Raw genomic sequence first — 27834 nt, forward strand, 5'->3', positions numbered from 1 at the left:
ACTGTTTTTGTGCTCAAAGAACATATGGAGAAGATCAAAAGGACAGTTGTCCTGATTCAACAGATGGACCATTTATAGTATCTGTTTTGCAGGCACTAGGTGCCACATCAGTGAAGGACAGCTTGAAATTGACAAATAAAGGTTGGAATTATTGATAAATTCTGTTAGGAGATATAATTTGGAAATGATTAGTTTTCCTAGCTATTGGTACTCCTAAAGATATTCTGTTCAAATAAGTTTTGGGAATTTCCTCCTAACGTGCTGCTTCCTATTATTTTTGTTAAGCATTTAATCTCCACGAAGTGTACCAAGTTGTTCAGGGGAGGTATCAGGATGGTCCTGGGTCTGGGAGTTTTCCAAAAATGTCAATGTTATAACTAATGACTTTTTTGGAAAAACCCTATGAGGAGGGCACTGCAGCAAACCTTTTTTTTTGTACTGAACTCCAGCCAAACTGGGTCCTGAAAAGTGGTGTTTGGCATTTAGAAAAAGAGGAAAAAAGACCAAACGTCAGCCGGCGTGGCTAAACGGTAAGGTAAAGGAAGCTATTAGAGCCAAAAAACAATCCTTCAGAAAATGGAGAAGGGAACCGACTGAAGACAATAAGATAAAGCATAAGGAATGTCAAGCCAAATGCAAAAAGGAGATAAGGAGGGCTAAGAAGGACTTTGAAAAAAAGTTAGCGTTAGAAGCGAAAACACATAGTAAAATTTTTTTTAGGTATATTACAAGCAGAAAGCCGGCTAAAGAATCGGTAGGGCCGATGGACAACTGTGGTGTTAAAGGGGCGATCAGGGAAGACAAAGCAGTAGCGTAGAAATTAAATGAATTCTTTGCTTCGGTCTTCACCGAGGAGGATTTGGGAGGGAAAGGTATTTGAAGCGGACGAGTCAGAAAGACTAAATGATTTCTCTGTAAACTTGGAGGATGTAATGGGGCAGTTCTGCAAACTAAAAAGTAGTAAATCACCGGGACTGGATGGTATTCATCCCAGAGTATTAATAGAGCTGAAAAATGAACTTGTGGCGCTACTGTTAGTAATATGCAATTTATCCCTAAAATCAGGTGTGGTACCGGAAGATTGGAGGGTGGCCAATGTAACGCCAATTTTTAAAAAGGGTTCCAGAGGAGATCCGGGAAATTATAGACCGGTGAGTCTGACGTTGGTGCCGGGAAAATGTTGGAGGCTATTATTAAGAATAAAATTACAGAGCACATACAAAAGCATGGGCTACTGAGACAAAGTCAGCACGGATTTAGTGAAGGGAAGTCTTGCCTCACAAATCTACTGCATTTTTTCGAGGGGGTGAACAAACATGTGGACAGAGGGGAGCCGGTCGATATTGTATATCTAGATTTTCAGAAGGTGTTTGACAAAGTGCCTCATGAAAGACTCCAAAGGAAACTGGAGAGTCATGGGATCGGAGGCAGTGTATTATTATGGATTAAGAGCTGGTTAAAAGATAGGAAGCAGAGAGTAGGGTTGAATGGTCATTATTCTCGATGGAGAGGGGTAGTTAGTGGGGTCCCTCAGGGGTCTGTGCTGGGACCGCTGCTTTTTAACATATTTATAAATGACCTTGAGATGGGAGTAACTAGTGAGGTAATTAAATTCGCAGATGACACAAAGTTATCCAGGGTCGTCTCGTCGCGGGAGGAGTGTGAAAGATTACAAGAGGACCTCGTGAGACTGGGGGATTGGGTGTCCAAATGGCAGATGAAGTTCTACGTTGACAAGTGCAAAGTGATGCACATGGGAAGGAGGAACCCGAATTACGTCTATGGCATGCAAGGTTCCGCTTTAGGAGTTACGGACCGAGAAAGGGATCTGGGAGTCATCGTGGATAGGACATTGAAATCTTCCGCTCAATGTGCTGTGGCGGCTAAGAAGGCGAACAGAATGTTGAGTATTATTAGAAAAGGGATGGAAAACAAGCATGAGGATGTTATAATGCCATTATATCGCTCCATGGTGCGACCGCACCTGGAGTATTGTGTTCAGTTCTGGTCGCCTCATCTCAAAAAAGATATTAAGGAATTGGAGAAGGTGCAGAGAAGGGCGACGAAAATGATAAAAGGGATGGGACGACTACCTTATGAGGGGAGGTTAAGAAGGCTAGGACTCTTTAGCCTGGAGAAAAGGCGGTTGAGGGGTGATATGATAGAGGTCTACAAAATAATGAGTGGGGTAGAGCAGACAGATGTGAAGCATTTGTTTACGCTTTCTAACAATAATAGAACCAGGGGACACAAGATGAAATTAGAATGTAGTAGGTTTAAAACAAATTGGAGAAAGTTTTTCTTTACTCAGCATGTGGTTAGACTCTGGAACTCATTGCCGGAGAAGGTAGTGATGGCAGCTGGCCTTGCTGAGTTTAAAGGGGGTCTGGACAGATTCCTGAAGGAAAAGTCCATTGATCGTTATTAAATTTTGGGGTTTTGCCAGGTTCTTGGAGTCTGGATTAGCCGCTGTCGGAGACGGAGTGCTGGGCTTGATGGACCTTTGGTCTTTTCCCAGCGTGGTAGTGCTTATGTACATGTGAATTTTACATAAGCAAGTACATCCACTTGAACAGGAATCCAGCAACAACAAAAATGTGGAAAAGAAGGAATATCCTTACGATAATGAAAGAAAACTAACTTAATCAAAGTTGACAAGATTAGGAGGCAAAGAAAGAAAAACTAGGAAGAAGTGGTTTTTTTGTTTTGTTTTTGACAACAACAACTGAGGTTTACTAAATACAGAGGAGGAAAGATAGCTGGGGCCCTTTTACAAAGCTGTGGAAGGGCTGAGTGGCTAGGGTGTGCTAAATTGGCACTACCACTGGGGTAGTGCATTTGCCCAGCAGTAATTCCGAGTTTGGCGCGTGCCGAATCCCGTAGTAGAAAATAATTTTCTATTTTCTACTGCGGGGGTCGTTCCTGTCAGTAATCGGCAGTGCAGCCACATTGGTGCATGAGCCCTTACTGCTAAGTCAATGGCTGGCAGTAAGGGCTCAGGCTGTAAATAGGTGTGCGCTAGTTTTAATTTTTGTGCACGCCCATTTCCCAGCCCATGGCCTTTTTCTCAGCTGCGATAAAAAGTGGTCCAGTGTGCAACCAAAAGACACTCCCACAGGCCACTTTTTACTGCGGCTTTGTAAAGGAACCCCACAGTGACACTGCCCAGAGTGTATCTAGAAAATTATTTCACTGCTGAGGTTTAAAGAAGACATACTATAGTTTTCAAAATCTAATAAGACATTTACAAGGAAATTGACATTTTAAAAAACACTCCCAGAGCAACAGCTTCCTAAAGCATAGCAATTCTTTCTTTGCTCTTGGAAACTTTGCAAAGATCAGTCATATCTTCTGACTAAAAAAGAATGTCTTCAATGCAAATAAAGCCTCAAGAAATGTTTTGTATCAGACGGAACACAAATGACACAAATAATGTTCCTCTGTCTCCTCATTTCTGGACTCTTCCAAATCTCTAGGAAGGTTCAGACAGTCTGAAGAAACATCCTCCAAAGGAGATGTACCCTCCCAAAATCCACAACCATCTTGCCAGTTGGCAAATGCTACTACTACTTATTTCTATAGCACTACTAGACGTATGCAGCACTGTACACTTGAACATGAAGGGACAGTCCCTGCTCGACAGAGCTTACAATCTAATCAGGACAGACAAACAGGACAAATAAGGGATAAGGGAATTACTAAGGTGGGAATGATAAAACAGACCTTGGTACTGAACAAGTGAATAGGGGTTAGAAGTTAAAAGCAGCATCAAAAAGGTGGGCTTTTTGAAGATGGCCAGAGATGGAGCTTGATGTACCGGCTCAGGAAGTCTGTTCCCGGCATATGGTGCAGCAAGATAAAATGCATGGAGTCTGGAGTTAGAAGTGGCAGGGTACAGGTAAGAGAGATTTACCTAATGAACAGAGTTCCCGTGTAGAAGTGTAGGGAGAGATAAGAGTGGAGAGGTACTGAGGAGCTGCAGAGTGAATGCACATGTAAGTCAATAAAAGGAGTTTGAACTGTATGCGGAAACGAATAGGGAGCCAATGAAGTGACTTGAGGAGAGGGCTAATTTGAGCATAGCGACACTGGTGGAATATAAGTCGTGCAGCAGAATTTTGATCAGATTGAAGGAGGGAGAGGTGGAGAGGTGGCTTATTGGGAGACCTGTGAGAAGCAAGTTGCAACAGTCTGAGAGGTGATAGGAGTATGGATAAGGGTTTTGGTAGTGTGCTCAAAAAGGAAAGGTTTTAGTCTGTTGAATAGGTATAACTTGTCTGGAATGTTTTTACGTTTGGGGAGCGTGCCAGGTGCCCTTGACCTGGATTGGCCACTGTCGGTGACAGGATGCTGGGCTAGATGGACCTTTGGTCTTTCCCAGTATGGCACTACTTATGTACTTATGTACTTATGTACTAATATGTGCAGATAAAGAGAGAGGAATCAAAGATGACCCCAAGGTTACAAGCTGATGAGACAGGGAGGATGAGACTGTTATCCACAAAGAGAGAGAATGGGAGAAGAGGAGTGGTTGGTTTAGGGGGAAAGATAAGAAGCTCAGTCTTGGTCATGTTTAGTTTCAAATAGCAGTGAGACATCCAGGTAGCAATGTCAGACAGAGGCTGATACTTAGGCACGAATTCCTGCTGAAACATCTGGTGTGTAGAAGTAGATCTGGGAGCCATTAGCATAAAGGTGATACTGAAAACCATGGGATGAGATCAGCGCACCAAGGGAAGAAGTATAGATGGAGAAAAGAAGAGGTCCCAAGACAGAGCCCTGAGGTACACCAACAGATAGTGGGATAGAAATGGAGGAGAATCTACCAGAGTATACACTAAAAGTTCAATGGGAAAGATAAGAAGTAAACCAGGAACTGAGCTCTGAAAGCCAAGTGAGGACAGCATATCAAGGAGAGATCAACAGTGTCAAAAGCAGCAGATAGATCGAGAAGGATGAGGATAGAATAGAGACCTCTGGATCTGGCCCGGAACAGGTCATTGGACACTTTAGCAAGAGCTGTTTCAGTTAAATGAAGTGGGTGAAAGCCAGATTGAAGTGGATCAATAGCATGAGATGCAAGAAAGTCAAGACAACAACGGTGAACAGCACGTTCAAGTATCTTGGGTAGGAAAAGGACTAGATGGGGCAATAGTTGGAAGGACAGCTAGGATCCAGTGAAGGTTTTTTGAGGAGTGGTGTAATTACGACATGTTTGAAGGCATCAGGAACAGTTGCAGTGAAAAGTAAAAGATTGAGGATATGACAGAAGGGATGACAGTAGGAGAGTTAGTGTTAAGTAGATGGGTGGGAACAGGATCAGAGGAACAGGTAGGTAGAAAGAAAATGTATAGTTTTCTCTTCAGTGATTTCAGAAAAGGAAGCAGGGGTTGAAGGAGGGTTGAGAGAATGGACTGAGGGAAGGAGAGGTGGAGGTGACTTTGGTTGAGAAAAGAAAACTTTACTAATAGGTGTAATCCCCTCTATTTTAATGTCCAAAACATCTTGGAGATAAAACCAGTGGAACCTTTTATGGAGCAAAAGGGAAACTTTACACACAGATTTAGTGTCCACAAATGATTTTCCATTGTTTCCAAATTTCCTGTGAATTATAGGCCCGATATTAAGCCCGTGGCTTTCAGTGTTTTTTAAGCCACTAACTATTGAGAGCTGAATTAAGCCAAGATATTCAGTTCTGGGCCATATCAGTGCCGTCACCTGTAAGATGCCTGGTTAGATCAATGGATAGTTGGGACAGCATTTTTACTGTCCTAACTTTATGTTCATACTTAACCTATTACCGTATCATACTGAATATCGCTGCAAACCAGTTAAGTGCCAGCAACTCCCTGAACCACTTCATCACTAACCAGACATGACACAATGGACAAAGCTAATATTCAATTAAATACTGCTGAATATTAGTGGCTGGCTTTCTCAGCATGTTTTAAGCGGGCAAGAGACACCCCTGCCCACTTAAACCTTGCTGAATATCAACCTCTATCATTTTATCCTGAATCGGACCTGTCTGCACATTTGAAATTGTAGCAATTTTCTGACACGGCTATTTTTATCTCTTGCGACTGTAGCCCAACATATCTCTTTAGGCAAATTTTAATCAAGGTAAAAACAGAATTATCCAGCAACACTGGCATAATCCACAGTGTATCGTGTGTGACCTGGTCAGGTCCGGCTTTTGGGGATCCTTCTACAAATGGCATCAAAACTATAGACTGGCATCAATGAACTATCAGGACTTGTATCTTGGGAAAACCCAATACCCCTACAGTCTCTGCTAATGTTACCTCTTCCACAGCAAAGATTTCCCTTAACAGGAGTCTCTGATGAAGAACTTTGTCAAAAGCTTTCTGAAAATCAAAATACACTACATCAAAACCGGCTCACCTTTATCCAATTTATTCATGCCTTCAAAGAAATAAAGCAAATCGGTGAGGCAAGACTTCCCTTGGCTGAACCAATGCTGACTCTGTCCCATTAAACCATGTTTGTCTACATGTTCCGCAATTTTATTCTTTATAATAGTTTCCACTATTTTGTTCAGCACTGAATTCAGGCTTGCTGGTCTGTAATTTCAAGATCACCACTGGAACCCTTTTTGAAAATCAGCGTTAACATTGGCCACCCTCCAATCTTCAGGTAATAGAGACAGGTCACTAACAGCAGATCAGCAATTTCATGTTTGAGTTCTTTCAGTACCATGTGGTGTTGGCCATTCAGTCCAGGTGACTAATCTCTCTTTAACTTGTTGTTTTTGCTCAGTATTGGGCTCATTTTCGAAAGAGGACGTCCATCTTTCGACACAAATCGGAAGATAGTCGTCCTTCTCACAGAAACATCCAAATCTGTATAATCAAAAGCTGATTTTGGATGTCCCCAACTGCACTCCGTCGCAGGGACAGCCAAAGTTCAAGGGGGCGTGTTGGAGGCATAGCGAAGGTGGGACTTGGGCGTGCCAAACACTTGGACGTCCTTGACCCATAATTGAAAAAAATGGCCGTCCCTGATGAGCACTTGGACATTTTCACCTGGACCTGTTTTTCTTATGACTAAGGCACAAAAAGGTGCCCGAAATGACCAGATGACCACCGGAGAGAATCGGGGATGACCTCCCATTACTTCCCCAGTAGTCACTAACCCCCTCCCACCCTCAAAAAACATCTTTAAAAATATGTCGTGCCAGCCTCAGATGTCATACTCAGGTCCGTGACAGCAGTATGCAGGTCCCTGGAGCAGTTTTAGTGGGTGCAGTGCACTTCAGACAGGTGGACTCAGCCCCATCCCCCCCCATACCTGTTACGTTTGTGGAGGAAACAGCGAGCCCTCCAAAACCCACCACAAACCCACTGTACCCACATCTAGGTGCCCCCCTTCACCCATAAGGGCTATGGTAGTTGTGTACAGTTGTGGGTAGTGGGCTTTGGGGGGGGGGGGGTTGGGGGGCTCAGCACACAAGGTAAGGGAGCTATGTACCTGGGAGCTATGTTTTAAAAATTGTTTGGACAAGCTCTTGGAAAAAAAAATCCATAAATAATTAACAAGGCAGATTTAGAGAAAGCCACAAATTATCCCTGGGGCTATGGAGCACCATGAGCGATAAAGAATTATGTTTAGTACCTTCATTCTTCCCCATATCTTTTAATACCTTCATTCCTCCCCATATCTATCTCTTTCTCAAGGGAGAGGGAGGCAGACCAAATATGGAGGACAAAATTTTACAGTACAGCTTTAAAACCACAGGTTTTGATTGTAAGGTCAGTGGTCATTTACAATAAATATACGGTCTGTGCCAGAGCCGGTGGTGGGAGGTGGGACTGGTGGTTAGGAGGCAGGGATAGTGATGGGCAGACTTATACTGTCTGTGCCAGAGCCGGTGGTGGGAGGCGGAGCTGGTGGTTGGGAGGCGGGGATAGTGCTGGGCAGACTTATACGGTCTGTGCCAGAGCCGGTGGTTGGGAGGCGGGGCTGGTGGTTGGGAGGCGGGGATAGTGCTGGGCAGACTTATACGGTCTGTGCCCTGAAGAGCACAGGTACAAATCAAAGTAGGGTATACTCAAAAAGTAGCACATATGAGTTGTCTTGTTGGGCAGACTGGATGGACCGTGCAGGTCTTTTTCTGCCGTCATCTACTATGTTACTATGAGGCATATTTTCAAAGCACTTAGTTTTCCAAAGTTCTATAGGTTTCTATGGAACTTTGGAAGGCTAAGTGCTTTGAAAATATGCCTCTATGTATGTTAACTGTATGTGGCATTGGCCCAGAAGGTTACCTCCATCAAAGTCGCAGTAGACTCCTATCCGGTCCGGCATATTCATCTCCAGGGCCTTTGCCTTATTGTTGTGCTTGGCAGCAAAGGAGGCCTGCAGCCAGTTGTTGACATAAATGCACCAACTAGTGCCAGTCTTCCCCAACTGGTCAAACTTGCCCAGGGATTTGTAGGCAACTCCCACGCTATACGACTTACAGTCTTTCTGGGCCTTCACCTCCCAGTAGTGCTGTCCACTTTCAATGACCGTGTCGCCTGCAATGAAAAGAACACACAAAGGATAACTTATTTCCCATTCAAGATGGTTAACACAAACCTCAGAAATATCAAGCAACAAGAAAAAGAGGTGTTTGACAATTTTACACAAAGAATGAAAAAATAAAAATCAACATAAGGAGTATCTGCTACTGTTATTAAACAATAAAAAACAAAACAAAACATACTGTGGTCTACTGCTCCCTTACAAAGGAGAAGGAAATTATGGTGGATCTGACCTGAGAGGGTGTTCAGCTCTCAGATCACCTCAAAGCTGGCCTTGGACATAACTTTGCATACACAAAACTGATAAGAATGCTAAGTTTTGGTTCTACATTAGAGAGTTGCACAGGGACAGAAATCTTACCCATCCCCGCCCGTCCCTGCTGGAATCTTACCTGTCCCCACCCGTCCCCACTGGAATCTCACCCACCCCCATCCATCCCCACAAAAATGTAACCCATCCCCGCAAGAATTTAACCCATCCCCACCCATCACTGTAAGAATTTAATGGTACATAAAAGAAAATTCCAGTCAGCTCCCTCAGTCTTTCTCTGGATTTGAGCCACAGCACTGTAGGCAAGGAAGGAATGGAAGCTGAAACTTGGAACACTCTGGTGTGCACATGTAAGATTTGTCTCTGATTTACTGGCACTGTGTGCTGAGAGGTCACCACATGCACGCGCCAGTAGGTCAGGTGACATCTGATGCTCATGCCTCTGTCAGAGCTGAGGTCTGCTCATCAGCCCGGGAGCAAAGAGGATTAATAGTAAGTGACAGCAAATAAAGACCTGAATGGCCCATCCAGCCTGCCCAATAGTCACACTCATTATCAATTCATGATTAAATCAATGAGTGTGATATTATACACTTGATTATGGTCTTTCTTTTGTGTTTCTGGAACATAGACCATAGAAGTCTATCTGGCCCTATCCTTATGTTCCAACTGCTGGAGTTGTCGTTGAAGCCCACTCCAGTCTATGTGTCTTCTCATTTGTGGGACACAGATCGTAAAACTCTGTCCAGAATGTCCTTATGTTCCAGCCACTGAAGTTGCTGTCTAAGCCCTTTCCAGCCCATCCTAAACCAGACTTCCATATATTAGACACAGACCATACAAGTCTGCCCGGTATTGGCCCTAGTTAATCACAGCTAGAGTCGCCATCTAAGCATTACTTCACACATCCACACACATGCAGCCATTTAAGGTTAGGTTTTTTATAACTTCCATTTTCTAATTAGAGATCCTCTGTGTTCATCCCACACCTTTTTGAATTCCATCATCATTTGTATCTCTACCACCTCCTTAATGGAAAATTTTCCACATTTGTGCTGTTAAAGCAAGGAGGAAGAGGAGGAGGAGGAGACAGCACTCAAAGAACTTGGTACTCAGTAGATGAGAGGCTGGTGCAGGTGTAACTTCCACTTCCATGGGAACCCCGCAGAATAGCTTCCATCCCTGCAGGAACCCCAAAGGAACTGCATCCGTCCCCGCGGGAACCCCACAGGAACTGCTTCCGTCCCCGCGGGAACACCACAGAACTGCTTCCGTCCCTGCGGGAATCCTGCGGGTTCCACGGGATTCCCGCAAACCCCGTTCCAGTGCAGCTCTCTATTCTACATGTGCATCCACTACAGATTTTACAACTGACTGAAAACTATCCGGTCAATATTGAAAGTGAATTAACTATCTGAGAACAGCTACTGACTGAGTAACACACTTGTGCACGGCTATCTGGTCATTTTCAGTGGCACTTAACTGGTTACTTGCACTGAAAATGACCAGTTAGCACCGAACTTCAAGCTGGCTATGACGGAGGCGGAGTCCAATTACGTCCTAATATTCAGACAGGTTTAGTGGATAAATAAGACTGCATAAATTGCTGCCCTAGCCTTACCGGCTAACCCATGGCAGTTAAGTCTAAATATTAACTTAACCGGTCATATGCTGGTCGGCTTAAAAAAACAAAATAAAACTGAGCCCTGCATTGAATTTCAAGTTTTAGCTCTGGCAGTAGGCAAAAAAAATGTTGTCTGCCACCAGCTGAAAAGGGGGGGGGGGGGGGGGGGTGGGGGGGGGGGGGGGGGGGGGGAGGAGGTGTATGCACTTCGATTAAGGGAAAAAAAGGAAAAGATTTGTGACTTTATTCAAAATTTAAAATGTCTCTAAACCAGTGGCGTAGCCAGACTGCCAATTTTGGGTGGGCCTGAACCCAAAGTGGGTGGGCACAAAATTTTCTCTCTACCCCCCTCCCCCAGCAAAATGTAGTCACACTCAGATACATTTGTCACACAGGGTAAAGTGCTGCTTTTCAGTGCATCAGATTTCAGACAATTTATTTAATAGCCTAACATCCTTTTCAGTGAGCTTTCAGAGGCCAAAACCTCCTGCCTCAGGTCAGTATAATGCTGTTACGGTATCCTCTCCTGACCTAAGGAAGGAAGTATTGGTCTCTGAAACTTTATTAACACCATATTACTTTATCCTAAATTAAAAATACAATTATTTTCTTTACCTTTGTTGTATGGCCATTTACTTTTTCTCATTGTGTTGCTCCCAGTCTCTAGATTCTGCTTTCCTTCGTTTTCGCTTAACTCTTCTGCCAGGGTTTCCTGGCCATTTGTCATTTTTCTCTCCTTTTTCTTTGCTTTCTTCAATATTTTCCTCCCTCTCTCTGTCCAGATTTAATCCATTCTTACTATCCGTTCTTTAATTTCCTTCATCTACTTATGGCTTTTCATCTTTTTCTCACCCTTGTTCTCCCCATGCCTCTTCCTCTTATTCTCCAGTCTTTCACTACTCTCCTTTTCCATCCAGCAGCTCTCTTCTTTCTCTCCCCATCCTTCCAGTGTCTCCCCTCTCTCTCCCCATCCTTCCAGTAGTCTCCCCTCTTTCTTTCTGCATCCTTCCATCTTGTCACCTCTTTCTCCCTACCCTTCCATCCAGCGTCTTCCCTTTCTCTCCCCATCCTTCCACCCATCTACCCTCTCTCCTAATCCTTCCATCTAATGTCTCTCTCTCCCTCCTTCTAACCAGTGTCTATCTCTCTACCCTTTTCTGTTCAGTGTCCTTCTCTCTGCACATCCTTCCAGTCTCTCCCTTTTCTCTCTGCATCCTTTCATCCATCTCCCCTTTCTCTCCCCATCTATCCATCTGTTTTCCCTCTTTCTCTGCCATCCTTCCATCCGTTTTGCCTCTTTCTCTGCCATCCTTCCGTCTATTTTCCCTCTTTCTCTCCCCATCCTTCCGTCTGTTTTCCCTCTTTCTCTCCCCATCCTTCCGTCTGTTTTCCCTCTCTCTCCCCATCCTTCCGTTTTCCCTCTTTCTCTGCCATCCTCCTATCTGTTTTCCCTCTTTCTCTCCCCATCCTTCCGTTTTCCCTCTTTCTCTGCCATCCTCCTATCTTCCCTCTTTCTCTCCCCATCCTTCTGTTTTCCCTCTTTCTCCCCAGTCCCCATCCTGCCCTCCGTTTTCCCTCTTTCTCTCCCCATCCTTCTGTTTTCCCTCTTTCTCCCCAGTCCCCATCCTGCCATCCGTTTTCCCTCTCCCGATTCAGGCCCACCCGATTCAGGCCCGCCAGCCCCAGCTACAAAAGAAGAAGCGCTCAGCTGATTGAGCTGAGCGCCGCCACCAACGCTAAAGAGAAAAAATGTTTTTTAAAAAAAGTGCGGCACCGCAGGCAGCCTTGAAGCATTGGCTGCTGGCTTTGCAGGCTCCTCCCGTCTCTTATGTCACTGCCCCTGCTTCGCTCCAGAGGCAGTGACGTAAGAGACGGGAGGAGCCTGCAGAGCCAGCAGCCAATGCTTCGAGGCTGCCTACGGTGCTGCGTTTTTTTTTTTTACATTTTTTCTCGTTGTTAATGTTGGCGGCGGCGCTCAGCTCAGTCAGCTGAGCGCTTCTTCTTTTTGTAGCGCCAGCCCTGCTGCTCAACAGGAAAAGCAGCAGTGGCCAGCAATGGGAGTGGGCGGGCCATAGCTGAAATTGGGTGGGCCTGGGCCCACCCGTAGCTACGCCCCTGCTCTAAACATGTAACAAAGACATAATAGTAACATAGTAGATAACGGCAGAAAAAGACCTGCACGGTCCATCCAGTCTGCCCAACAAGATAACTCATATGTGCTAATTTTGTGTATACCCTACTTTGATTTGTACCTGTGTTCTTCAGGGCACAGACCGTATATGTCTGCCCAGCACTATCCCCACCTCCCAACCACCAGCCCCACCTCCCAACCACCGGCTCTGGCACAGACAGTATAAGTCTGCCCAGCACTATCCCTGCCTCCCACCAGCGGCTCTGGCACAGACCGTATAAGTCTGCCCAGCACCATCCCTGCCTCCCAACCACCAGTCCCGCTTCCCACCACCGGCTCTGGCACAGACCGTATAAGTCTGCCCAGCACTATCCCCGCCTCCCAACCACCAGCCCCACCTCCCGATCTTGACTAAGCTCCTGAGGATCCATTCCTTCTGCACAGGATTCCTTTATGCTTATCCCACGCATGTTTGAATTCCGTTACCGTTTTCATTTCCACCACCTCCCGCGGGAGAGCATTCCAAGCATCCACTACTCTCTCCGTGAAAAAATACTTCCTAACATTTTTCTTGAGTCTGCCCCCCTTCAATCTCATTTCATGTCCTCTCGTTCTACCACCTTCCCATCTCCGGAAAAGGTTCGTTTGCGGATTAATACCTTTCAAATATTTGAACGTCTGTATCATATCACCCCTGCTTCTCCTTTCCTCCAGAGTATACATGTTTAGTTCAGAAAGTCTCTCCTCATACATTTTGTAACACAAATCCCATACCATTCTCGCAGCTTTTCTTTGCATCGCTTTAATTCTTTTTACATCCTTAACAAGATACGGCCTCCAAAACTGAACACAATACTCCAGGTGGGGCCTCAATGTCACTGTGAGAATATGAACATACCTCTATTGCCCACTGTAAAATTACAAGCTCATACCCCAATACCTGGCTTATCACTGATAACCTCAGCAAACAGCCTCCATGTCCGACGAGGATATAAGCAAAATAAATCTTGAGCAGGGTAGCCCCATTTTTACTATTCTTTACAATGCAACAGCAGTCTGACCATTCATCTGTCTGTCTGTGCGCAAAACAAATCGCTGACAATTTAATGGAACAAGATGAAACTCTTAATGTACACAAAGAGTAGGGGTGGCCCAATGATGCAAAAAAAAAAAAAAAAAAAAAGGAGGACTCCAGTGGATAAAAGAAGAAAGCCGTTTATTGATATACAAACATCCAAATAAAAATAATAATGAGAGTCCAAATAAGAACTTTCTGAGAACTTCTGAGAGAAGAGGACATGTGTCTGATAAGTGAACACTATTTTGCGTTGTGCTTTGGGAACTAAAAGATTGTAGGTTAGTGATAGGCAGAATAAAAATATTAAAAAAAACAAACTTTTTTAGGTATAACTTGTCTGGAATGTTTTTACGTTTGGGGAGCGTGCCAGGTGCCCTTGACCTGGATTGGCCACTGTCGGTGACAGGATGCTGGGCTAGATGGACCTTTGGTCTTTCCCAGTATGGCACTACTTATGTACTTATGTACTTATGTACTTTATCAACTAATCTCTATACTCTTTTCCCCCTAGTTTTAAAACTTGAACTTAGTTACCACAGCATGAATGGATAGGCTCTAGAAGGCACTGCAGGACCTAGTCAGGGGAAAAATGAAGAAAAGCAAGCATTATTAACTAGTTTCCATAGTGTACAACCCTTTTCCCATAGTTTTAAACTGAAATTTGCTCTAGAAGTAGACAGTATTCCCATAGTTTTAAACTGAAACTTTTTCCAGAGGTAACTTAACAGCCAACAAATTTTAAAAGGATTGTAGGACAGCTCAAATATTGTTCTAAAAGACAGTTATTTTGGTTGATGGAGAGGTAGCACTGTTACTGACATGAATTTGGTGTTAATTAATGTGTGAGGATGTAGAATATTTGTAGAGGTTATTAAGGACAATCTGATTACTGAGTTAGTTCGAAAGGGTCTGTGTGAAGCGGAAAGGTCCCAATTAACTTTCTTTCTAAGACGTTCTGTGAGAAGAGGACATTTCTCTGGTAAGTGAACATTATTTTGCTCTGTGCTTTAGGAACTTAAAGATTGGGGTTTAAAGGAGGAATTGTGGGTTAGCGAGAGGGGTGCTATCCAGTCTTTTGCATTGAGTGTCACATGTATGATTACCTCCCAGTTGGTAAGCAGTTATATGTGTGTGCCTGATGCAAAGAGCTCCTAGCTCTCAGAGAATGCCCTCCCCTCCATGTCCAGCGATTCTTTCCTCCCCTCCCATCCATGTCCAGCGATTCTCATCTCCCCTCCCATCCATACTTCAGGTCGCAGCGGCAGCAGGCTCGGCTAACCTCCAGCCTTCCATCTCAGTGCCCCGCCCTCCTCTGACATCATTTCATCTTTCCGCGAGGGCAGGACACAGAGGGAAGGGAATGCTGGAGGTGAGCTGACATAAGCTCATTAGCAAACGGTTACAAACCCAGCAGCCAGCCATCCAGGGAGGCAGATTGACCAACTATTATATAGAGATGAGCCCACCTGGGTATATTTGAGTTCCTCATTTTATGAGCACATCTTCTTATTTGGACTCTAATTATTTTTATTTGGATATTTATTGATAGTGACTTTTTGCATATCAAACTGCTTTGATATTTTATCCACTAGAGCCTTCCTTTGTTTGCACCAGAAGACCTCTGGTTCATCCCTACTCTTTTTGTACACTGGTGATCTATCACGTAGGGATTTTTCTCCTTTTCTGTTGTTAAGAGATGAAACTCAGCATACAGGAAAAATAACCAGCAAAACACAAATTTAGTTTGAAAATGGGCCAAATCAGATTGGGGGTTCAGAGCCCACCTCCTCCCAAAAATGGCCCAATTTGTTTTTATGGGAAGAGTTCCAGCTTCTGTAGCATAGGAACTTACATACAGTGAAAACAGCAGTTAGCAAATTTTCCCTTTCAAACTGCCTCCCCCAGTTCTACATTTTACGAACCCCAAAACTACCCCCTCACCCCAAAACCAATACAACTGCTCCCACTGCAAACTGCCCTACCACCCTATTATGCTCCAGTCCCCAAACTTACCCCTCACAACTGCCTATTATCTCACAACTAGCCCCTACTTTAAAAACTATGCTTCTGCAACTGCCCCATCTACAAGAACTATCCCCACTCCAACATGCACACGCTTGGAAAGATTTCCATGGGCCACGCTCTCCGTGCTTTACAGGGACAGGAGGCGATTCCACTTGGAAAACTGGGCAGGTCTGCTATTAAGAGCATGGCGTATACATAGAGGAACTAAGCACCTCTAAAGACATGCTTTAAAAAATATATGCATAAATAGATTCACAAAATTAGTGGGTTTTTTTTTTAAAGTTTTGGCAGCCACTAACAAAATATTTATATCTGCCAGGGGGATATTCAGAGCAGCTCATTTTACAGAGGATTCTCATACAAATTGTATAAGGCAAACCAAAATCTGACTCGCCTCCTACATACTGCCCTCAAGGGGCAATATCACACCTCTTTACAGAGAATCTGGAGGTACCTGTACTACAACTCCATGCTAGTTAAAGCTCTAGAGATGCAACCAAGGGCATCTGATGGAAAGATAAGAATAGGTAGTGCCTTTCTGAGGTCTTTTATTCACAGCATTCCAGAGGAATTTGTATGTTATGCAATGCTTTCAAGCCTTACTGAACTAGAATCAGCCCACGGAACCCAGTAAAACTAGAGAAACTCAGGCTGCTCCAGTGATCTCCTCATCCTGGCAAATAGGTAATGCTGCAATACCAGCTTGCTCACTGGTATCGTCTAGGGTGCAGACAGTGAAGTTGCTTACTTGTAAGCAGGTGTTCTCTGAGGACAGCAGGTCAATTATTCTCACAACTGATGGATGCTGCCAAAAGTACTATCTCTTTAAGAGGTCTTTGGTAGCATCCCACACAGAAAGCTAAGACTCGCTTGCAGCTCAAGGTTTGCAGTGCACTTTCACCAGGGTGGGCATGCGGTTTTGGGAAGAACATTGGTAGGATGACTGACTGGTTAAGATGGAACTCAGACACCACCTTAGGAAGGAACTTAGGGTATATGTGTGGATCAATGGCAGGCATAACCATGACAGTCAGTTTGGAGAACCCACTGGCTGGAAGTTACAAAGGGGCCACCATTCTTGGAAAAAATTCAGCTTCCCTCCTACCAGCAGTGCTCTGCTGGTGAGTGCGAGAGCGCTGGGGCTATGCCTGCTGGGAAGGATGGGAAAAAGGACTGAACCTACACCTTTGAGAGTAGTAGGTACCCATTCTAGGTTTGACTACCACATTTGCTTTTTTTCGATCTGACGAAGAAGGGCAACCTTCGAAAGCTAATCAAGAAATGTATTAAGTTATGTCCAATAAAAAAGGTATCTTCTTATTTTCTTTTCCATGTTTTATTTTGTTTGATTTCTATTGATAGGTTTGACTAAAAACCTCAGAGAAGGTGTATGCAGAAGGAGGCTACTGAGAAAGTGACTTAATGGTGTCAGAATGCTTCTTAATGAGATTAACAACCTCCTCTATCTTGTCCTCAAAAAGGTTATCTCCTCAGCAAGGAATGTCCGCCAATCTCTCCTGAACTGTTTTGAGGTCATAGACGCGCAGCCATGAGAGTCTATGCATTCCCACACTCAAAATGGATAGCTTGAACGCAACATTAAAAGTGTCAAAAGTGCCCCTGGCTAGGTATGTTCTGCACTCCAGATGACAAAACTCTGCAGCCTGCTCCAATGGAAGAGTGTCTGCAAAGTCTAATGCACTGTTCAGGTAAAGGTTCAAGTACAGCTGGTAGCTCTAGATGTGGGAAATGAACATCAAGGACTGAAACACTTTTCTCCCAAAGGAATCCAGTGTCCAGGCCTCCCTGCCTGGGTGAGCTGAGGCATCAGTCCTGGAAATCCTGAAACTCCTGGTCCTCTTGAGAGTGGATATGACTACCACAGAGCAGTGGGGCAACTGGGCCTTCTTGAATCTGGGAGCCTTTTGGAGTCCACCTTCTTAGGTAAAACCTGCACAAATAGTGATTTCAACCAATTCTTCATCTGTGCATCTCTGAGGACTGTGTGGAGAGGTACAGTGACCGCCTCCCTAGGGGGGGAAGTCGTAGTCAGAGACAGTCAACAACTCTACCCTAGGTTTGTCCTCTGTCTCCAACTTAAATAGAATAGCAGCCACCATCTCCTTGACAAAACCGGTAAAGTAGAGAGCCTCAGATGGAGACTTTCTTCTCTCCTGTGTAGGGAAGGGGTCTGAAGGTAAGCCATAAAACTAATCCTCTAAGAAGTAGTCTGGTTTCCTTTCAGACTCCCATGACCAGTCAGACACAGATTCAAGGTACTCTTCTTAATAGAAATGAGTCCTTGCCTGCCTCAGTCTACTGACAGAGCGCCCAGGCCTCTCAAGGCACCAAGGTATGGATCCGCTATCTGACCCCAGGGAATCTTTCTCCCCCACCACCGAGTTTATCACTGCATGGGACGGCCTGACTCTGATGCCAATTGAGGCAAAGGCGTCGGTAGGAAGGCTGGAGCTGTGCTGTGGAAGATCTCGCAGACCCAGATCAGTCGAAGGTAGGCATTTGCAAAGGCGGAATCGGGACTGATGTGGAGACAGCCTGAAAATTTGTTGGTGCTGAATCAGAAGCCCGGCTGCATGGCAGCTGCAGGAGCGCTCCTCTTGATGCTTCTTGTGTGCTGGTGATGCCAATGTCCTGGAGCTCCCGGGTACAGTGTTTTGAGGGGGAACTGATTCTTGCTCTTTTTAGGCCTGGACCGGTGCTGAACATTGGAGTCCCGTGGTATTGATGAGAATGACATTGAATCCTTGCGCTTCCTTGATGTTCAATGTAGATCAGTCCTGGGGCTCTATTATAGCATCTGACGCTGAGGCAGGGGAGACCTCCTCAATGCCGGTGCACTCCCAGAAGTAGCTGCTGCAGCCATCGAGGCTGATGCTTCCAATGCTGATGTTGATGGACCGGATGTAGCGCCAAAAATTTTCACTCTGGACCTCTCTGGCACAGGACACAGGAAGGAGCGACATGGTCTGGTCCCAAACAGTGGAGACACCAGTTATGGGGATCAGCCCCATAGATAACCCTATTACACTGGGAAGGTAAAATTATGTATCATACCTGATAATTTTCTTTCCATTAATCATAGCTGATCAATCCATAGACTGGTGGGTTCTGTCCATCTACCAGCAGGTGGAGATAGAGAGCAATCCTTTTGCCTCCCTATATGTGGTCATGTGCTGCCGGAAACTCCTCAGTATGTCGATATCAAAGCTCCATCCGCAGGACTTAGCACTTAGAGAATTACACCCACAAAGGAACACTCTGCCCAGCTCACCACCGCCGAAATGGGGCAGGGGAATTAACCCAGCTCATCCCCACACAAGTGGGGGAGGGGAATCCGTCCAGCTCATCCCCGCAGAGTGGGGGAGGGACACCACACCCGCCGATGCGGGGGGGATCTGGCTTATCCTGCAACCGCGGGAGGAGCTGACTGACCCTAACACCGCTGAAGTGGGAGGGGTACAAAGCTGCCCTATAGTCGCACGAAGCGGGAGGGAGCGCCGGCAGAATTTAGGTCTCAATCCAGCCCCGTAAAACGGAGGGGAGAGGAATGCAGCAGCTCACTGTAACACAAAATCGTCTCAACTCCTGAAGAATCCAATTGAAAAAACTTGAACACGAAGTCCTCCTGAACAGGAACTGAAGACTAAACTTGAAGCTGAAATGCAACCAGAATATAAACAGTACAGATATCTGGGAGGGGCTATGGATTGATCAGCTATGATTAATGGAAAGAAAATTATCAGGTATGATACATAATTTTACCTTCCATATCATCATGCTGATCAATCCATAGACTGGTGGGATGTACCGAAGCAGTACTCACCTAGGGCGGGACACAGAAATCCCTGACCGCAACACTAAAGCTCCAAACCGGGAATCCGCCCGAGCAGCCACAGTCAAGCGGTAATGCCTGGAGAAGGTATGAGCCGATGCCCAAGTTGCCGCCCTACAAATCTCTTCCAGGGAGACGGACTTGGACTCTGCCATCGAGGCCGCCTGTGCTCTAGAGGAGTGAGCCTTCAGCTGGATAGGCGGCACCTTCCCTGCGGCCACATAAGCCGCTGCAATGGGTTCCTTGACCCATCGTGCCACTGCAGGCTTGGCAGCCTGCAGACCCTTACGAGGACCTGCGAACAGCACAAACAGATGATCCGACTTCCGGAATCATTGGTCACTTCCAAGTATCTGATGATGACTCGTCTCACATCTAAATATTTGAGAGCAGAGTACTCCTCTGGGTAGTCCTCCCTACGAAAGGAGGGTAGACAGAGCTGCTGATTCACATGGAAGCGAGGACCAATCTTGGGCAGAAAGGAAGGCACTGTGCGAACAGACACTCCTGCCTCAGAGAACTGCAGAAAGCGCTCTCGACATGATAGCGCCTGGAGCTCGGAAACTCTTCTGGCTGAATTGATAGCCACTAAAAGACTGCTTTCAACGTCAATCCTTTCAGAGATGCCCTCGACAAGGGTTCACAAGGCGGCTTCTGCAAGGCTCTTAGCACCAGATTGAGATTCCACGCAGGTACCACTGCGTGCAGAGGGGGGCGCAGGAGAATAACTCTTTTGAGAAAGCGCACCACATCTGGCTGAAATGCCAGGGAGACACCCTTCAGGTGACCCCTAAAGCGCTTGCTACCTGGACCTTAAGGGAACTGAGCGACAGGCCTTTTTCCAGACCTTCTTGCAGGAACGCCAACAGGGAGAAAGTGAGCCTGCCTCACACCACGATGCAAAGGTACGCCAAACCCTGGCGTAATCAGTAGAAGTAGAGTGCTTCCTCGCTCTCAGCATAGTGGCGATGACCTTGTCTGAGAAGCTCTGCTTGCTCCGACGCTGCCGCTCAATAGCCAGGCCGTAAGACCAAAGGGGGAGGGATCCTCCATCACCACGGGACCCTAATGCAACAGGCCCCGCTCCGCTGGCATCTGCAGAGGTCCGTCCACTGAGAGCCTGATCAAGTCCGCATACCAGGGACGTCTGGGCCAATCCGGACTCACCAGGATTATCCGGCCTGGATGCTTTGCCACCCGGCCTAGCACCCTGCCCAACATGGGCCAAGGCGGGAACACGAAGAGGAGCTCCTGTGTCGGCCACTGTGGGAGAAGAGCATCTACTCCCAGAGATCGAGGGTCCCATCCTCTGCTGAAAAAGCGCAGCACTTGACAATTGGCTGAAGACGCCATCAGATCTAGGCTCGGCTGGCCCCAGCGCTTCGTGATGTCCAAGAACGCCTGAGCAATATTCATGACTCCCGCAATGTGGGCCGCCGACAGCTGTTCCAGGTTTGCTTCCGCCCACAGGCATAGCTTCATGGCCTCCTTGGCTAGAGGGGCGCTCCTGGTACCTCCTCGGCGATTGACATAGGCCACAGCCGTGGCATTGTCCGACAGGACCCGTACTGGCTCAAGCGCCAGGCCCAGGAGAAACTCCAAAGGCGCCAACCGAATGGCTCTGAGTTCCGGGAGGTTGATAGACCACTCTGCCTCCGCAGGGGACCAAAGCCCCTGCGCTGTCCTTCCCAAGCAGTGGGCTCTCCAGCCCCACAAAGAGGCGTCCACCGTGACGAAAACCCACTCCGGGGTCACAAGAGGCATTCCTGCAGACGGCTTGTCTGACCTCAGCCACCAGCTCAGCGCCTTGCGCACGGCTGGATCCAAGGGAAGGCGCACAGCATAATCCTCCGAAGCTGGAGTCCATTGCTGCAGCAGAGAGAGCTGTATAGGTCTCATATGGGCTCTGACCCAGGGCACTACTTCCATCGTGGCCGTCATAGAGCCCAACAGCTGCCCATAGTCCCGAGCCTGAAGAGAAGAGGCTGCTAGGAACTTGTCCACCTAAGCCTGAAGCTTGACAATCCGATTGTCTGGCAGGAACACTCTGCCCACTTGGGGGGTCGAATCGAACTCCCAGATACCCCAGGGACTGAGTCGGGCGCAGCTGGCTTTTCACCCAGTTGATGATCCACCTCAGGGAGCTCAAAAGAGCAACCACCCGGTCCACAGCTTTGCCGCACTCTGCATAAGAGGGGGCTCGGATCAACCAGTCGTCCAGATAAGGATGGACTTGTACTCCTTCCTTTCGCAGGAAGGCCGCGATGACCACCATTACTTTGGAAAAGGTCCGCGGAGCCCGAATCAAGGGCGACCATAGCATTAACGTCTCCCAGCTCGAGGGCGGCCCAAGAAGAAGCCGTCCGAGCAGAGTGGCCGGTCAACATGGAGTGGGCGAGCAGCGGGGGATGGGCGCTTATGGCGGGAAAAACTGCCGCACCGGAGGAAGAACCGGGACACTGACCGGACTCCAAACTGATGCCCAACAAAGGCGATTCAGGCTTTGAAAACCCCCGCATCCCCGCTAGACGCACACACGCGGTCCGGGGAGCGAATCTTCGCGCCCTCGCCCTCCGACGCCATAAGCCACGTGGAGACCGCACGGGGAACCCCCTGCCCGCTATAAAAAGGTAAAATTACCTGCTTCTCGCTCCGAGCTGTAACGAAATGGTGTCCCAGTGAGCAGCTGCAATAAACGCTGATATCAACGTTGAAAATAAACATTGAAATAAACGCCCTTAAAGGACGTCAAAAATTTTTTTTTTTTTTAAACGGAGCCAGCGGGAGGGGGGAGAAAAGGAGGGACCTGGCACCACCAGGTTTGCACTTGCTCAAGAAGAGCCCTCAACCCCAGGTACTCAAGAAAACCTAAAGATTAGGCTTAGAGACCTAGCCAGAGCTGCTGCTGTGTGACCACCACCTGCTGAGATAGAGAACATACTGAGGAGTTTCCGGCAGCACATGACCACATATAGGGAGGCAAAAGGATTGCTCTCTATCTCCACCTGCTGGTAGATGGACACAACCCACCAGTCTATGGATTGATCAGCATGATGATATGGAACAGTGCTTGAAGTTTCTGGGACATGAAGCAGAAAACAGCTGACACTAAATTAAATGGCACAATGGTGAGTGGAAAAAAAAGTAAGGTCGATGGAACCTGGCCAGAGCTGAAGGCCTCTAGAGCAGAAAAAAGAAAGAAAACTTACTCGGGCCAAAAGCACTAGGGACATTAGAGGGGTTTAAAAAACCCAAAAAGAAAAAAAAATACTCAAGGGAAGGCACCAGATAAAAGTTAAAGTTTGATGCATCCCTCTGCTCCCCAGAAAACTGAAGACTGTTGATCCCACGTTCACACGTTGGTCAGGAAGGCACCCATGTATGCATGGTGGGATACTTCCAAAAACCTCTTATAGTATGCTAGGCAGCGCCTGCACTTTGCTCCATCAGATGATGTCATCAGTTGTGTAGCAACTTAAATGCTGATAATGTCTTGGATTTAATTTTTATGTCTGAGGGGGTGGCTAAAACTATGTTAGACTGTGAAATTATAGCAGAACCGTGGTCTGATCACTCTGTTATTAAATTTAGTTATCTTTTGTTTGATAACAGGGGTACTAATCAAACATTCTATGTGAGAAGAGTTAGATCTAAGATTGATAATAGTATTTTATTCTAGAGTTACCTGTCTAAACAGAGTAAGAGTTGTTGGTGGAGGTGTACTTATGAAGGCCTAGACCACGCAGTTTCAGTGCTGCTAAATAGCTAATATAAAGAATTAATCTACAGACCATAAGAGGTGAAGACCTTTTTTTTTCTGTGGATTACAATGATATAAGCAAGGCCATTTGATGTCAAGCAAGTACCTCACCCCTCCCTACCTTCATCTGGGCAGGTAATTGAAAGACAATGAGTCATGCCATTCACTGTTTAGAGTGTGTTCAAAGAGCCTCTAGAGACTTTTAGGTTGCAGAACTAATTTCCATGTGACAGGGGCGGGTACCTGGCAGAAGAGAGAGACAAAATTCTGCAAGCTGGACAGGATAGGAGAATGACATATTGCAGGGGGTCGGTGGGAACGGAATCCTGAATCCTTTGAAGTAAGAAAGATTGATTTACTGAGGATGTGCTTATTTACCAAAGAACTGAGGATGTATCTTTTAGGGAAATGCTATATATGTGCCTTTTAACAAACAAATGACATATCCTGCATGACGTATTCCTGTATGATGTGTTCCTTAGGAAAAAAAAACAGTTATTTGTACTTCAGGGCTGGAAACCCTATATAAATGCCTGGTCTGGAAGGCGAGGGGGGTAGATGAAAATCTTCCCCAGCCTCTATTAGGGCTAAGGAATATACGACCATTTCCATGGCATTTCCCTTTTGTTTATGCTCCCTCACCATCCTGCTTCTTGTGCGCTGCTCCTAAACTTTTTATTATTTCTTATTTTTCCTGTCCTTGGATTAGAATAAAACTTTAGTAACGTAAGGTAAAATTATGTATCATACCTGATAATTTTCTTTCCATTAATCATAGCTGATCAATCCATAGACTGGTGGGTTGTGTCCGTCTACCAGCAGGTGGAGATAGAGAGCAATCCTTTTGCCTCCCTATATGTAGTCATGTGCTGCCGGAAACTCCTCAGTATGTCAATATCCAAGCTCCATCCGCAGGACTCAGCACTTAGAGAATTACACCCACAAAGGGACACTCTGCCCAGCTCACCACCGCCGAAACGGGGGAGGGGAATTAACCCAGCTCATCCCCACACAAGTGGGGGAGGGGAATCCGTCCAGCTCATCCCCGCGGAGCGGGGGAGGGACACCACACCCGCCGATGCGGGGGGATCTGGCTTATCCTGCAACCGCAACCGCGGGAGGAGCTGACTGACCCTAACACCGCCGAAGCGGGAGGGGTACAAAGCTGCCCTACTGCCGCACGAAGCCGGCAGAATTTAAGTCTCAATCCAGTCCCGTAAAACGGAGGGGAGAGGAATGCAGCAGCTCACTGTAACACAAATTCGTCTCAACTCTTGAAGAATCCATTGAAAAACTTGAACACGAAGTCCTCCTGAACAGGAACTGAAGACTAAACTTGAACCTGAAATGTAACCAGAATATAAACAATACAGATATCTGGGAGGGGCTATGGATTGATCAGCTATGATTAATGGAAAGAAAATTATCAGGTATGATACATAATTTTACCTTCCATATCATCATGCTGATCAATCCATAGACTGGTGGGATGTACCGAAGCAGTACTCACCCAGGGCGGGACATAGAAATCCCTGACCGCAACACTGAAGCTCCAAACCGGGCCTCCACCCGAGCAGCCACAGTCAAGCGGTAATGCCTGGAGAAGGTATGGGCCGATGCCCAAGTTGCCGCCTTGCAAATCTCTTCCAAGGAGACGGATTTGGACTTCAGCTGGATAGGCGGCACCTTCCCCGCGGCCACATAAGCCGCTGCAATGGCTTCCTTGACCCATCTTGCCACTGTAGGCTTAGCAGCCTGCAGACCCTTACGAGGACCTGCAAACAGGACAAACAGATGATCCGACTTCCGGAAATCATTGGTCACTTCCAAGTATCTGATGATGACTCGTCTCACATCCAGATATTTGAGAGCAGAGTATGCCTCTGGGTAGTCCTCCCTACGAAAGGAAGGGAGACAGAGCTGCTGATTCACATGGAAGCGAAAAACAATCTTGGGCAGGAAGGAAGGCACTGTGCGAATAGACACTCCTGCCTCAGTGAACTGCAGAAAGGGCTCTCGACATGACAGTGCCTGGAGCTCGGAAACTCTTCTGGCTGAAGTGATAGCCACCAAAAAGACTGCTTCCAACGTCAGGTCTTTCAGAGATGCCCTCGACAAGGGTTCAAAAGGCGGCTTCTGCAAGGCTCTTAGCACCAGGTTGAGATTCCACGCAGGCACCACTGAGTGCAGATGGCGGGCGCAGGTGATTAACTCCCTTGAGAAAACGCACCACATCTGGCTGCGAAGCCAGGAAAGCACCCTTCAGGCGGCCCCTGAAGCAAGCCAGAGCCGCTACCTGGACTTTAAGGGAACTGAGCGACAGGCCTTTCTCCAGACCTTCTTGCAGGAACGCCAACCAGTAGAAGTAGAGCGCTTCCTCGCTCTTAGCATAGTGGCGATGACCTTGTCTGAGAAGCCCTTCTTTCTCAGACGCTGCCGCTCAATAGCCAGGCCGTAAGACCAAAGGGGGAGGGATCCTCCATCACCACGGGACCCTGATGCAACAGTCCCTGCTCCACTGGCAGCCGCAGAGGATCGTCCACTGAGAGCCTGATCAAGTCCGCATACCAGGGACGTCTGGGCCAGTCCGGACCCACCAGGATTATCCGGCCCGGATGCATTGCCACCCGGTCTAGCACCCTGCCCAACATGGGCCAGGGCGGGAACACATAGAGAAGCTCCTGTGTCGGCCACTGTTGGAGAAGAGCATCTACTCCCAGGGATCGAGGGTCCCGTCCTCTGCTGAAAAAGCGTGGCACTTGGCAATTGGCCGATGACGCCATCAGATCCAGGCTCGGCTGGCCCCAGCGCTTCGTGATGTCCAAGAACGCCTGAGCAGATAGCTGCCACTCTCCGGGATCCAAGGTATGGCGACTGAGAAAGTCCGCCTTGACATTCATGACTCCGGCAATGTGGGCCGCTGACAGCTGTTCCAGGTTCGCTTCCGCCCACTGGCATAGATTCATGGCCTCCTTGGCTAGAGGGGCGCTCTTGGTACCTCCCTGGCGGTTGACATAGGCCACAGCCGTGGCATTGTCCGACAGGACCCGTACTGGCTTCAACGCCAGTACCGGGAGGAACTCCAAAAGCGCCAACCGAATGGCTCTGAGTTCCAGGAGGTTGATAGACCTCTTTGCCTCTGCAGGAGACCAGAGCCCCTGCGCTGTGCTTCCCAAGCAGTGGGCTTCCCAGCCCGTCAAAGAGGCGTCCGTCGTGACGACAATCCACTCCGGGGTCACAAGAGGCATCCCTGCAGACAACTTGTCTGTCTGCAGCCACCAGCTCAGCGCCTTGCGCACTGCTGGGTCCAAGGGAAGGCGCACAGCATAATCCTCCGACACCGGAGCCAAGCGCTGCAGCAGAGAGTGTTGTAGTGGTCTCATATGAGCCCTGGCCCAGGGCTCTACTTCCATCGTGGCCGTCATAGAGCCCAACAGCTGCACATAGTCCCGAGCCCGGAGCGGAGAGGCTACTAGGAACTGGTCCACCTGAACCTGAAGTTTGACAATCCGATTGTCCGGCAGGAACACTCTGCCCACTTGGGTGTCGAATCGAACTCCCAGATACTCCAGGGACTGAGTCGGGCGCAGCTGGCTTTTCTCCCAGTTGATGATCCACCCCAGGGAGCTCAAAAGAGCAATCACCCGGTCCACAGCTTTGCCGCACTCTGCATAAGAGGGGGCTCGGATCAACCAGTCGTCCAGATAAGGATGGACTTGTACTCCTTCCTTTCGCAGGAAGGCCGCGATGACCACCATTACTTTGGAAAAGGTCCGCGGAGCAGTAGCCAACCCGAACGGGAGGGCTCTGAACTGGAAGAGTCGGCCCAGGACTGCAAAACGCAGAAAGCGTTGATAAGGAGGCCAGATGGGAATATGCAAGTACGCTTCCTTGATGTCCAAGGATGCCAGGAACTCCCCTGCCTTCACTGCCGCTATAACAGAGCGGAGAGTCTCCATGCGAAAGTGCCGAACTTTCAAGGCCCGATTGACCCCTTTGAGGTCGAGGATAGGCCGTACAGAACCTCCTTTCTTTGGTACCACAAAGTAAATGGAGTAATGTCCCTTGCCAAGCTGAATTTCTGGCACTGGAATGACCGCGCCCAGGCGGATCAGATTGTCCAAGGTCTGCTGCACTGCCACAGCTTTGACCGGAGACTTGCAGGGAGAGAGTACAAACCCGTCTCTTAAGGGTCGGCAGAACTCTAGCTTGTAGCCGTCTCTGATGACTTCCAGCACCCAAGCGTCTGAAGTTACCCTGGTCTCTGCACTGGGCCATGGACCAGGACCCCGTCATTGGGTACGAGACCCTGGGGGAGGACCGGAGGGCGCACCTCCGGGACGGCGGTCTCTGCGAAAGGAATGCTGCTTGGGGGAGAAGTTCCTCTTGAAGGAAGAGGGGGCAGAGGAGCCCGACTTGCCCGGGCGGTACCGACGGGTTTCTTGAAACCGTCCTTTGGAGTTACCGGGGCGAGCACTAGCCCGAGCCCTGACCTCTGGTAACCTCTTGCCCTTAGACGTGCCGAGATCGGTCACAATTTTGTCCA

The 27834-nt window shown here is 47.4% G+C and overlaps 1 protein-coding gene across 2 annotated transcripts in view; it reads right to left on the reverse strand.

The window, feature by feature from the left end:
• The window catches only part of FSD1L (fibronectin type III and SPRY domain containing 1 like), a 525899-nt gene that overhangs the window by 77526 nt on the left and 420539 nt on the right, over positions 1-27834 (reverse strand). For both annotated transcript variants that reach the window (XM_030194325.1, XM_030194324.1), the window contains one exon: positions 8289-8540. In XM_030194325.1, coding sequence (XP_030050185.1) covers positions 8289-8540 — 252 coding nt within the window. The remainder of the gene's footprint in view (positions 1-8288; positions 8541-27834) is intronic.

The sequence above is a fragment of the Microcaecilia unicolor genome, chromosome 2 (assembly GCF_901765095.1).
Source record: "Microcaecilia unicolor chromosome 2, aMicUni1.1, whole genome shotgun sequence".
NCBI lineage: Eukaryota > Metazoa > Chordata > Amphibia > Gymnophiona > Siphonopidae > Microcaecilia > Microcaecilia unicolor.